We start from the raw sequence: 18,033 nt of genomic DNA, 5'->3' as shown, positions 1-18,033 counted from the left end.
TCCTATGTGCAATCTTGGACACCTTAGCAATGTGTCCTCTGAACTTCATCTCCCTATCTACCAACACCCCTAAGTCCCTAGACTCATCAATTTCTTGGAGTACTTTTCCATCAATGTAGTACACAGCTGGTAATCTTTTAATCCCAAAATGCATGACTTTACACTTTTCCACATTGAACTGACATCCATTATCTTTTGCCCTTTTTACCAGCTTATTTAAATCATCCTGCAAACTTTCAACATCAGCTTGATTTTTTATTGCGCTACCCAACTTTGCATCATCAGCAAACAACTGAATATCTCTCTTTAAGCCATTTCCTATATCATTTATATACAAATTAAACAACAATGGCCCAAGCACAGAGTCCTGAGGCACACCACTGGTCACCTGCCTCATTCTGGACTCGGCTCCTCCATACACCACCTTATGGTATCTCTCCCTGAGCCATTCTCCTATCCATATCACCAATTTAGTATCCATTCCCATCTGCGCCAATTTGCGTAACAGTGTTCTAGGGGGTATCCTGTCAAAAGTCTTAGCAAAATCCAGAAGTACCACTGTGTAGCCAGTTCCTTTGTCCAACTCAGATGTCATTCTATTATGAAAAGTTAATAGATTGCTAAGGCAGGATCTACCTTTAACAAAACCATGTTGGCCTCTATAGAGTATCATATCCTGATCCACCCATTCTTGAATTTTGTCTTTAACCAACTTTTCCAACACTTTTACCACTACTCCTGAGATGGTGATTGGTCTGTAATTAACTACCGCAGTTTTAGAGCCACCCTTATGGTCCCTAGGGAGTGGACGTTAGGCACTTTGCCTAACGTCCACTCCCTAGGGACCATACCAGAGTTCAAACTTAAATTAAATATCCAAGTAAGAGGGGTTGACAATTCATTTGCACATTCATGCAACACCCGAGCTGATATTCCATCTAAGCCTACAGCAGTGTTTGCATTTAAATTTTGCAATATATTAAATACCTCTGATTCTTTAGTAATGGCTCAAGTTTTTTTTAGTTTTTATATTAACCACTATAAAAACTAAAAAGCATGAAAGACTTACTAATATAGACAAAGAGATGAGTGTAACTATATCACATATTGGATCTGATATTGCTGAAATCTGCAAAAGCCGACAAGCTCAAGTATCGCATTAAAATAGGTTCCATTTTTATAAAAGGCAAGTCCATGCATATTTTTATTATTAGTTTTATGACCCTAATGCTTTTGGTGTTCCCCAAATTTTTCTTATAATCACAAGTGTTCCGTCACTTCAAAAAAGTTAAGAACCACTGCCTTAATAACACATCTTCCTAATGGTAACCTTTCCTTCACTGTAGAAGACCTACTCACACAGGCAGATACATTTCCAAACTTTCCCACCACCCCTCTCAACAATACGGTATTATTAAAACTCTAACCATAGAGCCTATAATCTTTGTTCCAGTGGAACCTCCCTTTCAACCGAACTCAACCACATACACAACACCTTCCTTTCCAATGGCTACAGTGATTACAGAATTAAAAAAAAAAATAATCAGTTCTTCCCCCATTCCTCAGCCATCTCTTCAGAAGGATTTCCAAAATGCCATGGATATAAGGGATGGCACATCGGAAAAAATAACCAAGTGGCTAAGTCCAATAAGTCCAATAAGAAAGCCTCTAAAAGTTACAGAGATATAAGTGTCATGTGCTCAGTTAGCAGGATATTTAGCCAAATCATGAGGAATTGAATATAAGATATGCCAAATAATATCGAAAAAGCAGTCTGGTTTTACAACAGAAAGATCTTTCGTGGATAATATATTTTCCCACAGCAAATATCCAAAAAAAAATGGTTGTTAAGCATAAAGAACTCCTTTTGATTTTTGTGGATATGGAGAAAACTAATGATACTATCCCATGTGACAGGCACTGGAGAGAGCAAGAACAGATGAAGGAAAAGTAGAAAAGATACAGAAAATGTACTAGGAATCTCAAGGAAAGTAACCACTTCAGTGGGAGCCAGACCCAGAAGTGATACCAAATTTGAAGTAATGCAGAAGTCATGTTTCCATATACAATTAGTCAAAAGTTGTCACACCTTATTACTAAAATACACTCGATTAGGGATAGATGTTGCAAGTTTTTCACTTGGTTATACTATAAATTAAACATGTCAGGAAATTATATTCTTGGTTTCATCCTTTATCCGAGTGTTGGTAAACAGAGTTTGCACGTGAAGTAACTTCACGACTGGGATACTTGTATATCAAGGCTAATGATTTTACATCAATTACTTTAGCATCTTATAATGCAATGCACATATCCTTAAACACATGTAATAATTTCCCAGATTTGGGCATAGAAAGTCTATCATTACAGTTGGGATTTATGTGATGTACAAAGAGACGCTCATATTTTTCAGAACATCTGTGTAGTAATTTGGTATCATTTCAAAATATCTTGAATCTTATCCCCCCCCCCATCCTTATAAAAAGAGAAGTGGATAGTTGCTTATACATCTGTATTTTGCAAACCTTCCTTCTCTGGTGGGCATATCCATCACACTTCTGCTCACCATCCCTCACAGAAATATTAAAGAGTTCATATTATCTGTTCCTTGTCTGAAATGCTTCTAAAAGAAATTTTTACAATCAAACAAATGGCCATTCTTGACTGTTATAATTCCAAAACAACAGAGATTTTCACTTGTTTTTCCCCATCCTCTATTAGAAAAGATGACTCACGGAGAATTCCTATTCCACACATTAAAGACATTTCAGGACTTTCGGAAAGCATTTCTAATATCGCAACTATTTTCAATCATATTAATTCAATCAGCTCTATGATATTATCTCCCCAAAATAAAATTCCACCTCTGCTGCTACCTGTCTCATGCAACTGCCAGTTGTGCTATTGCAAACAGACTGATCTGTATGTCTACACATATTTCTGACTATCAATCCTACATTATCTCCAAATCATGTCTAGCAGAATGTGGGATTACTCATACTCCAATAAATATGAGCATTTTTTAAAATAAATTCCAAAGTCCTTCTATAAAATCTCAACCTTAATGATGAACTTTCCATGCCAAAAATCTGGAAAATTATTATTAAGAACTATGCGGTTTAATATTATATATATATATATATTTTTCTCTCTTTTAATTGTTTTCTAATAGTATTGGTTTTACTTGGCTGGTGACTGCATAAAAGAAGAGATTCTGTTATTCATATACCTTTACTGTTGTTTAATTTTTAGTTTCTATAAAACACTGATGTAGTTCACAATACGTGAACTAAAATATCTGTAGTTTAATCAATCTTAATTAAATAATTTGTCAACTGTCTTATGTGTGACCTTAGTATTATAACATTGTTTAAGATTACTTGGATGGGTCTAAGAGGAGTGGAATAGCGAATGCTATGGAATGATTGAAAGGATGATATAAAGCTGATGGAAGTTTTTTCACTTGGCTATGCTACCAATTATATATTTGGTTTAATCCTTTATCCAAGTATAAGCAAACAAAGTTTGCACCTGAAGTATTTTCAGGAGAGGGGTATAACTCATGACAAAGGTGGTATAACTTCTCATCACTTGCCTTAATATCCCATAATGCAAAACACATCTCCTTGTGGACATGTATAATGCTATGCATTAAGGGAAGGGTCACTACTCAGACTGGTTTCAACCTTTATTGAGGTCTCATCAGTGGGAGCCAGACCCAGAGGTGGAGATACTAAGGTGGAAGTAATGGAGAAGTCATATTTCCATATGCCAGTTGAAAATTCTCTGGATTAGAGATAAGTTGATGGAAGTTTTTTCACTTGGCTATGCTACCAATTATATATTTGGTTTAATCCTTTATTCAAGTGTAAGCAAACAAAGTTTGTGCCTTAAGTATTTTCAGGACTGTGGCAACTCGTGGCGAAGGTGCCCTTAATGCATAGCATTATACATGTCCGTGAGGAGATGTGCTTTGCATTATGGGATACTAAGGCAAGTGACGAGAACTTATACCACCTTTGCGATGAGTTGCCCCAGTCCTGAAAATACTTCAGGTGCAAACTTTGTTTTCTTACACTTGGATAAAGGATTAAACAAAAAAGTCTGGTTCCCACTGATGAGACCTCAATAAAGGCCGAAACTGGTCTGGGTAGTAACCCTTCCCTTAATGCATAACATTATACATGTCTGAAAGTAGATGTGCTTTGCATCATGGGATACTAGGGCAAGTGATGAGAACTTATACCACCTTTGCCATGAGTTGCCCCCAGTCCTGAAAATACTTCTGGCACAACCTTTGTTTGCTTACACTTGGATAAAGGATTAAACCAAATATATAATTGGATGATATAAAGCAAAGATCATAAAAGAAGAGAGGTTGAAGGAAGAAAAACCATGTAGTTAATAATCAAATAAGGAAGATATGAAGAAAGCAATGCAAAACAGGACAAGGTACTATATAAGCAATCAAGAAACATGAAAGGTCCAGAACATGGTGGGTGAAACAATTATATGGTAAAATCTCTAATAATAACTTTCCACATCTAAGAAATGGACATTAAAATTAGACTGGTAAAATAAGAATTCAGAGAGGTCTTTAAAAAGATGTGCAATTTGTAACAGATACAGTGGAGTGAACTAAAGCCATTTCAAACAATTTCATTTTAATAACTGGTGGATAAAGTGTTAGTGGCAAGAATCATATTAAGGCTAATGTTAAAGTTGAAGATTTTGCATATTGTATTTATTTTGTATTTTATATACTGTATTTATATTGTACTATATTATCTCCTGGGCACAATGCTCATATTGATCCCAGATGATATCTCTGTGACAAAGATGAAACAGCAAAATGAAAGAATTAAAACAGGTTTAATGGCTCCATTATTGCATCTTAGTCACGGAGACATCAAATGGGATACAATACAAAAATTGTATCCAAAAAGAATGACTCAGGAATGGCTCTTACAGAATTCTCTCAGTAACAAACTTTACATTATGAATACATTTTTTAAGAAAGCCCTCAAAAGAAAATGGACATGGAGAAGTCCAAATGGAGAAATAAAAAATGAAATTGATTATATACTATAATCGATTTCATATAATCTATTTCATTTTTTATTTCTCCATTTAGACTTCTCCATGTCCATTTTCTTTTGAGGGCTTCTTAAAAAATGTATTCATAATGTAAAGCTTGTTACTGATAGATAGATACCTCAGTACTAAATCAAGTACTGATAAAAACAGGAAGTGACCACCGACTGGTGAGAGCCAAAATTAAAATAAACCCCAAATTGGAAAGAATAAAATGGCTAAACAACAAAAAATCAAGAAGTTTTGACTTCAAACTTATTGAAATCAAGAAGAAGGATTATGAAGAAAAACTCAATCAAAAACTAGACTTAATAAATATATTTGAAGAAGAAGACATAAATAAAATAAGCAAAATCCTAGCGGAAGTAATAATCTCAGCAGCTAATGAATTCAAAAGCAACAAACAACAAAAATATCATAAACTTTCAGAGGAAACATGAAACAAGACAAAAACTTAATTTGTAAAGTAGAATATGCAAAACAATAAGGAAAAAGGTGAGAAATGAAATAAGATCTTATAACACTAAAAAAATAAAAGAAACAATTGAAAACAATAAAAATATGAAAATACTAAGAAAACATTTATCAGTTGGCAAAAGTCAAATAACTGCAACAAAAGATAAGGAGGGAACTACAATAAGGAACTAAGAACAAATCCCAAGCAGGCTAGAAGAATTTTATAAAGAACTCTATAGTGATCCTTCAATAGATAAATCAAATATAAATAACTCTTCTCCATCGCATATAGAATTCACCAACCCATTCACTTCAGATGAAATAAAACAAGCATTAAAACAAATGAAAAATGGAAAATGTCCTGGTGAAGAAAGACCTAATTCACACAGAATTAATTAAATGGGGAAACAATAATTCACTATGACACAAACTTACAGAGCAGCATTTTTCCAGAAAACTGGAAAAATGCTACTCTGATACTGTTATTAAAAAAGAGGACAAAGAAAAAGTAAAGAGCTACAGACCAATTAGTATTCTCTCTAATCTGTACAAAATTCTCACAGAAGTAATAACAAATAAGTTAACTCCCCTCTTCTAGACTCAAATCAACCAGTAGAACAAGCAGGATTCCGTAAAGGCTTTAACACAATTGATCATATTCATGCAGTAAAACAAATACTAGAAAAAGCAGAAGAAAACCAACTGCCTCTCTGTTTAGCCTTTATTTATTTGGAAAAAGTATTTGATTCCATCAAAACTAATGCAATAATCAAAGCAGTCCAGAATCAGGGAATTCCTGGAGAATATATGGACTCCTCCAGGAAATATACCACACTGCAACAGTAACAATCCAACTTCACATGAGTAGCAATAAAATATCAATTGAAAAAGGTGTCCGACAAGGAGACTCTCTATCACCCAAACAGGAATACCCAAACTTCAAGAAATATTTAATAATATAAACTGGACAAACCTTGGTATAAAAATTAATAACAGAAACTTAACACATCTAAGATATGCAGATGATATCAAATTTTTGCAAACACTCCAGAAAACCTATCTCATGAAAGCAGAAAAGTCAGTCTAAAAATAAACAGAGAAAAAACTAAAATTATGTTTAATCATTTTGTAACACCAAAAAAACATAATAATAGAAAACAATTTCTTGGAAAGAGTCTCTTCATATACATGCTTGGGTCATCTCATTGATTTAAACTGTGGACTCCAAAAGGAAATAAATAGGAGAGTTCAACTCGCCTGGAGTGTATTCAAAAAATTTGAAAAGTATTTTTCTAAACAATGATGTCCCACTTTATTTAAAAAGGAAGACATTTAGCCAGTGTATACTTCTAGTCATCGCATATGGTTGTGAAACTTGGTCTCTAACAAAACACTGGCAAATAAACTAACAAGAACTGAAAGAAAAATGGAGAGGTTGATGCTAGGCATCACATTAAAAGATAAGAAGCCAGACTCACATCACTGACATCATATTCACCATAAGCGACTAAAATGGAAATGGGCCGGACATCTATCCAGAAGAGAAGATGAGCTATGGACCGTCATACTAATGAACTGGATTCCAAAAGAAGGGAAATGAGGACGTCCTAAAAGAAGGTGGAGCGATGAATGGTCAAATTTTGTTGGGGAAAATTGGTCAACCATTGCAAAGAACAGAGAAAGGTGGAAAGAACTGAAGAAGGCCTTCATCCAGCAGTGGACAGAAAATGGCTGAAAAGAAGAAGATGATTCAGTTGTTTACAGATGATGCAAAACACCAAAAAAATAGTTAATAAAGATGATGTAGCACTCCTATAGAATGATTTAAACAGATTGGCGGTGCAGGTAAAGGATGATGGTTTCAGTTTACTGTGACAAAATGTAATATTATGCACTTTAAGATGAAAGATTACACTGTATTACATCTATCTACTGTATTGATGTACTGGAATGTAGGAAATTGGTGAGGTGGTGGATATATGGGGTGATGGTCGACAGAGAGCATGTTGCAAAAGTTTGCAAAATAACTCAAAGGATTACTTGGATATTTAATAACCCACTGACAAGTGGAGATAGGAAAGTTATTATCCCTCTTTATAAGACTATGATATGATCCCATCTTAACTCTGCATGGATGTGATCACTTGGGTTTCTTAGGGATAAGGAAGTATGAGTGACCAACATGGTGATAGGTCTGTGAAATGTTGCCTATGAAGATAGCCTGAAGGTGTATATGTGTGGGTTGCAAAATTTAGTTATGTGGCAGAAAAGAGAGGACATCATAGAAACTTTTAAGTTACTAAGTGTGTGAGGACACTAGATTTTTTGCTTGCAGAGCACTGAATGAATGGAATGGATTTCTTGGATGAGATTTGTAAGAATTACTGTTTCCCAAATCTTGGGAAGTTTCACACAACCATATTAATTAAGATTTGGATGGCTTTTTAAATCTGCTGCTAATTCAAAAAAGAAAAGAAAAGAAAAAATAGTTCTGTAATGTTTGTATTTGTTGCAGAGAAACATAACAGTGCTTTTTATTTGATTCTGTGCAAGGGATCCAAGACATGGTCATTTAGACCTTACCAAATCATAAGCATGATTTTATTTCTTGTGTTCATTAAGATGGATGTTGGCAGATCTTTCTGTTTAACCATAAAGAGTACTGTAATGCTGGACAGAAGAGTACTGCAATCTGGGACAGGTTGCAAGAACAAGGAAACTTGCATATATGTGCAATTAAATGGAAAGGGAGACTGAATTAAGATACGAGCAGCTAGCTTTGAATATGGTTTGAAAGCTGTAAAAGCATTATATTTCTTCGAAGTTGTAGTTATTTTTCCTGAATATCCCAGATATAAGAAATATTAATAGCATTACTGTAATCTGTGTAATGTGTATATTGAGAGAGAGATGCAGGAAGAAAAAAAATTTCTTTTAATCTTTTTTTTTTCCCCCTGCACTATAGCCATTGGATAGGAAGATGTAATGAATAAAGGAGAGTTCAGCTATGAGAGAAGTCTGGGTGGAAGAGATTGGTGGTTCTATTAATTAAGAACAAGGAACCTTGCATATTTCTTTGCAACCCCTCCCAACAATACAACATATTGTTGGGAGGGGGATGACAGGAAGGTTTGTGAATGTATCTACCTATAAGTAGGTTTCTGTAAACTGAAAACCTACTGTAATTTACTGCAATGCTATTACAATTCCCCATATCTGAGCACCTTAGGAAAAATAACTATTACTGTATACTCTGTATACAGTAATAGTTGTTTTTCGATCTAAAGATCAATTCCCTCCTTTCTCGGTTCCAGATGTATACAAAGTTCCTTGCAACTTGCCCTATTATGGTCAAACTGAAAGATCGGTCAACATTTGCCTTAAAGAACACAAGAAATATGTCCATATCTAAAATTCTGGTCAGTCAGATCTAGAGGGTCATGACTTGGAGACATAAAAGAATCAAATGGGAAAAAAAAATAAAACTATGCTTCACACCAAAAAATACAAACCAGACAAACTTTTTTTTTTTTTTTTGGATGAACAGCATATTTGGAAAAAAAAAAAAAAAAAAAAAAAAAAAAGACCTTATCTTAATAATATGGTTATGAAAATTCCAAGATTCGGGAAACAGTAATTCTTAGTTCTCCTGTCCAAAGGTCAACGCTATGAATCTATAAACCTAAGGGTTATAGGATTATAACCCTTAGGTTTATAGCTCCCACTTCCCTTTTTTTTTTGTTTGTTTGTATACATTATTGCAATATTGCAATTCCCATATTGTATCTCAGATGATATCTGGGTGAACAGACAAGAAATATTGGAACCATTAAATCTATGTTTAATTCTTTCATTCAACCAGCACTTAACTATACTTGGTTGGCAAGACTAGATTCACTAGACAGGAAAAACTGAAAAAAATCTAATTAACAGTTTCTTCTCTTCTAAATTTTGCAGACCTAGTTAACAAGTAAATATTAAGTATGATCTCTAGTAGAGAATTCCCAGATTATCTTATTCCTAGTCTACACATATAGGTTTCCATCCTTTTGTGAAATGGGATTCTTTAAAAAAAGAGACATCTAGAAGTTATCTTCAGAATAAGACTCAGGCTATCATCCACATTATGACTTATACTTAGCCATGTTCAATCACAGACAATGCTGTTTTCAGAATCATTTGATGTTCATATTTTTGTCATATTTCAAGACTAAAACTTGTCTACCCTATGATGCATGAACAGCAGTTTGTGATTATCCAAATATTTTTGGAGAGGATATTGAATTGCAATCAAATACAATTGACTGTTAAGTATTTCTGCTGGGTTGATGGTACCTTTTATGCATGGTTCTTTTAGGAATGAAATGCTGGCTACATTACAACCACTGAAATTCTGCATGTTATCTTCACATGGGATCAGTGGTTTTCCTATGCATAAAAATGCCTGCATTGCTTTTTTCGGCAGTATGTGTTTCTGATGAAATGTTTCTGCAGAAATTCAGTTTTTATTTCTTTAATTCATCTCGCAATATGCATTATTTGATGTTGAATGTGCATTTAAAACTCTCCATCTAGACACACACACACACACACACACACACACACACACACACACACACACACACACACACACACACACACACACACACACACACACACACAGAGAGAGAGAGAGAAACATAAAGAACCTGAAGAAATTACTTCTTGGTATGAGACCTAATTCAGAGTCAGGGAAAAGGTCATCAAAGGAGGAATGGGAAAAATGTGTGTGAAAATTTAGCTATGGTATGCAAATATGATAAAGATGAATGTCTTCGGACATGGTTATGTATGTGGCGAAGGGGTGGAAAAATATACTTTGGGTTCGGACCTTTAAGTATATCTGGGGAGGGAAAAGAGAAAATCCTAGAACAAAAACAAATAGATTGCATATCTAATTATAAAAATAGGCTAGGTAGTAATTTATTATGTCTATGCACAAATGCCAAGAGCATCAGAAACAGGAGTTGAGTTTGTTGGTTTATTGAATACTATGATTGAATACTAAGATTGTTAGCATTAGTGAAACCTGGCTATCGTAATCAAATGATAAGTGGGATTGAGTGTAATGGGTATATTATTTTTAGGAATGACAGGAGAGAGAGAGAAAGATAGGAGAAGGAGTACTACTAATGATATCAGATGTCTTAAGTCCAGTTAGGGTAGAAACACAAGAAAACAATGATGGTAAAAATGTTCACTGCAGCAGTGAGTTTGAGTCTACCTGTTGTGAAGTGGAGGTTAACAGAATGAAATATATGGTGGGGTGTTGCTACAAACCTGGAAGCTCATTGCAGGGGACGAAGAAATGCATCACCAATTTAGCCTTATGGATACTAAACAAGTGATCATTATGGGTGAACTTTAATTTTCCAAATATTGATTAGGTAGAAGAGAAGTCTCATGATAAGAAAGAAGAAGAATTTATTGAATTGTTGCAAGACAACTTTCTCAAGCAGCATGTGAAAGAAGGAACTCGAGGTCAAAGAGTGTTGGATTTGCTCATAGCATCAGATAGTATCTCTGTTAAGAATATGGCTATTTTACCACCAATTAGTGACAGTGATCATGTTGTGCTTTCTTGGGAAGTATCTAATTATAATGATGCTCCAATTAAAACAGGTTACATGCTAAACTACTAAACTACAAAACTGGAAATAATGATCAACTTAAGAGAATACTATCTTTGGTCCCATGGTATTAGATGATATATGGGAATTTTTGAAAAAGTGCTTAAATGAGGAAATATCTGAATGCATTTTTGGTGTTAGAAGAATAAATAGGTTGGGAGTGAAATGGATGTGCAACTTTATTAAGCAAGAGATCCACAAGAAGAAGCTGATGTGGAAAGAATATCGTGAGAATAAGAATGAGAGGAGTTATGAAATAAATAAAGCTCAGGCCAGAAAAATAACAAGGATTATGCAAAAAGCTAAATCAGAGTATGAAAAGAAATTGGCCATGCAAGCTAAAGGAATTATATGATTATGCCACAAGCAAAAAAAAGAATGAATGTGAAAGAATAACTTTATTGAATGCAGATGATACTTGAGTGTCGGAAGCTAATGAGATTGTTTAGGTAATGAATACTCACTTTGCTAAGATATATCAATCAACCAGGTGTACGTAACATGGTGCATAGTGCTACTGCTACATTGGATGAAGAGTTAGAGGTTCATGAAAATGAGGATGAAGAGCTGTTGCATAACCTGGATAAGAATTTGTCTATAGGGACAGATGGAATATCAACCTGTTTGCTAAAGGAATGTTCAGCCAAATTTCACGTGTTTGTATAACTTGAGTCTCAGCTCAGGAATGATACCACAGGAATGGAAGGAATGTATGATAGTTCCATTGTACAAGGGTGGTGCAAAAATTGATGTGTCTAACTACCAATTTATCAGTATCTCTGGTACCACATTGCTGGAGCTGTACTCCAAGAAATTGACAATGCTAGAGATTTGGGAATGTTAGTGGATAGGAAGTTAAAGTTTAGAGGACACATAGCAAAAGTGGCTAAAACAGCTCATAAGATTATTTGGTTACTGAAAAATACTTTGATGAACAGACACAAGCAGGTTATTGTTCCTCTTTATTGAGCTTTGATAAGATCCAATCTTGACTACTGCACACAGATCTGGGTGCCAAGGTTTCTTGGCAATGAGGAAGAGGTGGAGAGGATCCAGAGATGAGCGACCAAGATGGTAGTGTATCTATGGAATGAACCTTACAATAACAGGTTGAAGATTTGTGGGTTACAGAAAGTTGACAGATGGAAAAGGAATGATATGATTGAGACATGAAGGGTCTTTACAAGATTAATCATCATCATCATACGTATCAAGGATTTAGGCCTAGTATGGCCTGTTCCGGCCTTAGAAGTCATCGTTGAATCGTTTAAGAGGACGTCCTGGTTTTCTTTTTCCTAATGGCTTGTACTTTAAGGCTTGTTTTGGTAATCTTTCTGTTTTCATTCTTTGAACGTGTTCCATCCATCTATGTTTATATTTTTTAATTTTTTTTTTCAATTACTGGTTCTTGGTTTAATTCTTTCATAATATCTTCGTTTCTTTTGTGATCAAATAGGGTATACTTTGCAGTTTTTCTCATAAACTTCATTTCTGCTGTTGTTAATCTTTGTTTGTCTTTTTGTTTTATTGTCCAGATTTCGCTTCCATACATTAAGACCGGTAAGGCTAATGTATTGTATACTTTTAGCCTGGTTTGTTTTTGAACTAGGTTTGGTTTAAATATAGAGTTAATTACTCCTGTTATTTTTAAATATTTTGCAATTTTTATGTTTATATCTTTTTCATTTTCATAAGTGATCATACATCCTAGGTAGTTAAATGAATTCACCTGTTCTAAGATCTTGTTATCTAATACTATTTTAGTTCTTGCTGGATCTTGTCCTTTAAAGGCCATAGTTTTTGATTTTTCCGTTGATATTATCATACCATAATCTTTGGATATCTCATTTAGATTTAAAATAGCTTTCTGTAAGTTATCTTCAGAATTTGTAATTATTATTTGGTCGTCTGCAAAGAGGAGAGTGTTTAAGTTAACTGTAGGTGAAAATTTAATTACTTGATGTAAATTTTTACTCCATTTTATTATTATTTCATTTAAGTAGATATTAAAAAGAGTTGCTGAGAGGGGACATCCCTGTCGGACCCCTTGGTTTATCTCTCTTGTATATGATAGCTCATGATTTAATCTTATTTGTATTTGATTATTTTCATATATACTTGTGACAGCTTTTAGGATATTATTTGGTATTTGTCTTTCTTTTAATATGTTAAATAATATGTTTCTTTTAACTTTGTCAAACGCTTTTTCAAAGTCAATAAATGCAGTATGTGTTTCTAAATTGTATTCTCTTCTTTTCTCTATTATTACTTTTAGGCAAAAGGCTGGGTCTGTACATGATCGTCCTTTTCTAAATCCATTCTGTACTTCTAAAATAAAGTTTTTGGAATATTTCATTAGTTTGCTATTTAAGATTCTGCTATATATTTTGTAACAGGAATTTAGTATACTGATACCTGTATAGTTTTTAGGATCATCTCTATTACCTTTTTTAAAGATGGGAATCACATTTGCTTTTTTCCATTCTATTGGGGGCATACCAGTTGAATAAATTTTATTTAAAAATAATAAGAGTCTTTCTTTGAATCTTGTTCCTGTGTATTTATATAGTTCTGAACCTAGCTTATCTTCTCCAGGTGATTTTCCGTTTCTTGTTTCTTTCATGCTGATTTCTAATTCTTCTTCAGTTATTTCCTTTTCATTTTCGTTAATTGTTTGCCAGTTGTCTTTTTTAAAATATTTGTCTGTCCACAGTTCTGTATAGTAATTTAGAAATTCTTCTAATTTCAATTCAGTGTTTAATTTTATGTTTTCTTTGGTATCTGCATTTAGGTGTTTCAAAATCTTATATACATTGGGTCTTATTTTATATAAATCATGTTCTAAATTAGAAACAAATTTATTCCATGATTCTCTATGTCTTTTTCTGACTTCTCTTTTAGCTATGGCTCTTATTCTTTTATATTCTATTTCATCTTCTAATCTTTTACTGCTTAACCATTTGTGATCGGCTTCTTTTTTCTTTTTGATTATTTCTTTATTTGTATCATCCAAGATCTTCAGTTTTTTTCTTTTATTGAATTTTTTGGTCTTTCCTAAGCTTTCATTTGCTGCTGCATTTAGTATCGTTTTTATATTAAGCCATTCTATTTCTATTTCTTCATTTTGTTTTATTTTATCTATTCAATAGTCTAGTTTTATAAACAAATGTTTCAATTTTTCTTTCTGTTCTTGTTACTTGTAGCCATTTAGGTGATAATCTTAATTTTATTTTAACAAGTGGTCACTGCTTATTTCGTATCCTCTGTGAACTCTAACATCTAGTGAAAATTTTGATGTCTTTTCATTTAATATGAAGTAATCTAATATTGATTTCCATCCTCTTGCTGCCCAAGTATATTTATGTATGTCTTTATGTTTATAGAAGGAATTCATTATTTTTAGGTTATTATAAACTACAAAGTCAATCAATTTTTTACCATTTCTATTTAGAGTGTGTTCTCCATGTATTCCTATATTATTATTATTAATTTTCGTGTTTCCAATTCTTGAATTTAAGTCTCCTGCTAAAATTATGTATCATTTTTATTTATTTTATTATATATGTTTTGTAGCTGATTATAAAAATCAATATTATCCTGTTCTCTTCCTTCTTCTGGGGCATATAAACCAATTATTGTTAAATAGCCTCTATCTATTTTTATTCTAGCTTCTATTATTCTTTCATTCCATAATTTATAATGTTTTAACTGTTTTGAAAGGGAGTTATGAATCCAAATCATGACTCCTGCTTGTGCTCTTTGGTCTCTGTCGACTCCACTGTATATCACATTAAAATTTTCAGTTCTCATAGTTCCTTTTAATTTCTTTTTTGTTTCAGTGATTACTGCTATTTTAAAATTTCTTTCATTGAATAACTGGTCTAATTCTATTTCTTTATATGCTATTCCTCTTACATTCCAGTTTGCTATGTGTATTATATTTTGTCGTTTCCATTTTCGTTTTCCCTTTTCCATTCCAGGGTCGTTTCCCATAGATTCAATCCGATTATCTTTTTTTGTCAGCTTTAATCTACAAGATTAATATAGAAGAAATTTTTCAGAAGGTCTGGCAGTGGGAGAACTAGAGGCCATCCTTGGAAACTGAGTAAGACTGTAGTTAGCAAGGATGTTAGAACTAGATTTTTTGCTTGGAGAGTAGTCAATGAGTGGAAAAGGTAGCTAGAGTCCGTTGTGGTGCCATGACTGTGAAAGAGTTCAAAGCAAAGTATGATGGATATTGGAGAGTGCCTGACGTGATGTTTGGGACCTCCCTTGATGAGTCTAAGGACTCCTTGAAGTAGCCTATTATAATAATAATAATAATAATAATAATAATAATAATATATACAGTTTAGGCTTACCTCAGCAAAAAAGTTCTTGATAAATGTATTATCAGTAATCAATATTGAAGTCTCTGTAAATTCAGAACTTTCAGGAATAACTCCCAACTAAATGTTTAAAAAATACAATCATGACAATTAAAAATTATATACATTTCACAATAAATTTTACAATTTATTTTAGATTCATAACTAATGCACAAATAAGTATTTAACATTTTAAATAGATCTATAGATCTACAGGAGCAGCACCCTAACTGCATAGCTTGAAATAAGGGAATGAATTGAAACAAAACAGATTGGCTACAAAAAATGGAGAATCTAAAAAATTACAGCATTATTTCAGGCCTTCACAAGGAATAGATGGATCGTGAGATGCCAACCCAATTAACTGTGATTTTGTCTGTTATAATTTGCATTAAACTTATTAACATCATGCTTTCATCACCAGTTCTAGCAGTGCATTCTGCTCAATGTAAAAAAATCTGCTCTTTTGTTCATAATTATACCCTTGCACTATTATGGTGTTGCTAACACTTTCAGGAGTAACTTCATATTCCTCCACCACCTCAAAATCCTTACCCTCTGCAATGAAGCTGTTCTGGCAAATACTTCAGTTACCTCTGACCAGGTATTACATGTACAAATGACAAATCCACTCTCACATAGGCATTTGGTATCTACTGTACACATATTCTATAAATATTTCCATGGTAAATGGTCATCAGAACTTGCATCAATAACTCCATCTCTCTTTCTCTCTCTCCCTCTCCCCTTCTCCAAATATATACCAAATCCATTAAAACATACAGTTGCCACCCAACACCACTCACAGTCCCACTCCATACTCAGAAATCAAGTTTCTCTTCCTCCTGCTGCTGTACTCTAGATCAGCCCTGCCCCTCCCCAATGTATTTTCCAAGGAATACAATGCACAAGCATTCAAATCTAATGTGAACAAGTTTTTTCTTTCCCAAATCTCTTCCCACATACTAGATTAGATGGCAAAGAGAAAGCTGTATTCGTTGAGATCACTGGGAAAAGATAAGTTTAAATTTTGAAATGGTGTATGGTAGTAGTGATAGTTTATTTTATAAATATTGTTGTATGACAGTTGTGATCTGTAGGCAGTGTTAGGCATAGTTATAATTCTGTATTTATTATGTTTATTATATTTTTTGTGTTTCCTGTGTGCAGCTTTGGGCACGAGTGAAATGGCAGTGAAACATAAGATTCTTTATGTTTCATTTATGTTTCAATTATGTGTGAAACACAAAGTGCAACGGGCATGGATTTTTTTGAAAATGGTGAGATGCTGTGAGTGCAGTGTGTGCGTGCTTGAGGAGAGATTGAGGATGTTTTTGTGGAGAGGAAAGTTAACAGAGATGAGAAATTATATTGAATGTAAGCAGAGTGGGCAAAAGATCATGGATGTAGCTATGGGAATAAGCAGAGCTGATGGTACAGCTGAGTGCTTGAGTGGTAACAATAAGACAGCAGGTGAAAGTGACAATGAGTTAGTGATGTTGATTGACAATACAGAATGCATAAATGACAGTAAGTTACCGGTGATAAGCAGTATGAAAGCCAGTGGCAAGTAAGCAGTGGCGGGTGGTAAGACAGCAGACATGCAAAGTAGTGAAATTGCAATTTACATAAATAACAATGAAAAACTAATTGAAGGTATGAAAGTGGAGTTGGCAAAGATGAGGCAAAGAGATAAAACATTTGAGGAATAAACTGAGGAGATGAGGAAGAATGGGATAAAAGATTTGAAAGAAATATTGTATGATTTGAGAGTGGCAGTGTATGGAGATTCGATGATAATAAGTGTGGTGAATGAAAAGGTGCACAAGATCTGTTTTCTGAGAGGTAAAATGAGCAGGGTGGTTGAAACATTGAATAACAGGAATATGCGAGCATAAGAGTTTATAGTGGTAATTGGCATGAATGATCTGACTGGTAACAAGAAGAATGTAATAGGGATGTCATGAGATTGTAAGGAGAATGAAAGATAACAGTGTGGGAGGTAAGGTAGATAGCATGTTGCCTAGGTATGATAATGATGAGTTGAGAAGGCAAGTGAAGATTTTGAATGGTATGCTAGCAGACAGTGGTGTAGCTAGAGCTGTTGCTGCCCAGGGCAGTCCCCGAGTTTGCTGCCCCTCTCAATATACACCAAAAATACTACAAAAAGTCAAAACGATGTATAGGGAAATAAATTAAAACACTATGTTTAGTTCTGAAGTAAAACTTTAATTGCAACATTCTAAAATGTTATTTTTCTTGCTTTACTGTAAGCAAAATCATCGATGACATTGACAAAGTCTATATCATAGTAATGTAGGTAATTCTTAATCAAATTTTATTTAGAAAAACTCCCCTCACAACTAGCAATACTTATAGCAATTGTGAGAAAAATTCGCAGTAGTATTACAATATTTGGAACTGAGTTCTCAAGACTGTACTTTGGA

At 33.8% G+C, this 18,033-nt stretch overlaps 1 protein-coding gene across 4 annotated transcripts in view; it reads right to left on the bottom strand.

The window, feature by feature from the left end:
• LOC150095677 (syntaxin-like) overlaps positions 1 to 18,033 on the bottom strand; it is a 280,662-nt gene that overhangs the window by 228,661 nt on the left and 33,968 nt on the right. For all 4 annotated transcript variants that reach the window (XM_090410061.1, XM_090410062.1, XM_090410060.1 and 1 more), the window contains exon 2: positions 15,581 to 15,667. In XM_090410061.1, coding sequence (XP_090266187.1) covers positions 15,581 to 15,667 — 87 coding nt within the window. The remainder of the gene's footprint in view (positions 1 to 15,580; positions 15,668 to 18,033) is intronic.

This window comes from Typopeltis vanoorti, chromosome 20 (assembly GCF_054136105.1).
Source record: "Typopeltis vanoorti isolate ZY-2024b chromosome 20, IOZ_Tvanoo_1.0, whole genome shotgun sequence".
NCBI lineage: Eukaryota > Metazoa > Arthropoda > Arachnida > Uropygi > Thelyphonidae > Typopeltis > Typopeltis vanoorti.
Note: the sequence above shows the minus strand (reverse complement) of the source record. Positions and strands in the feature narration are given on the sequence as shown.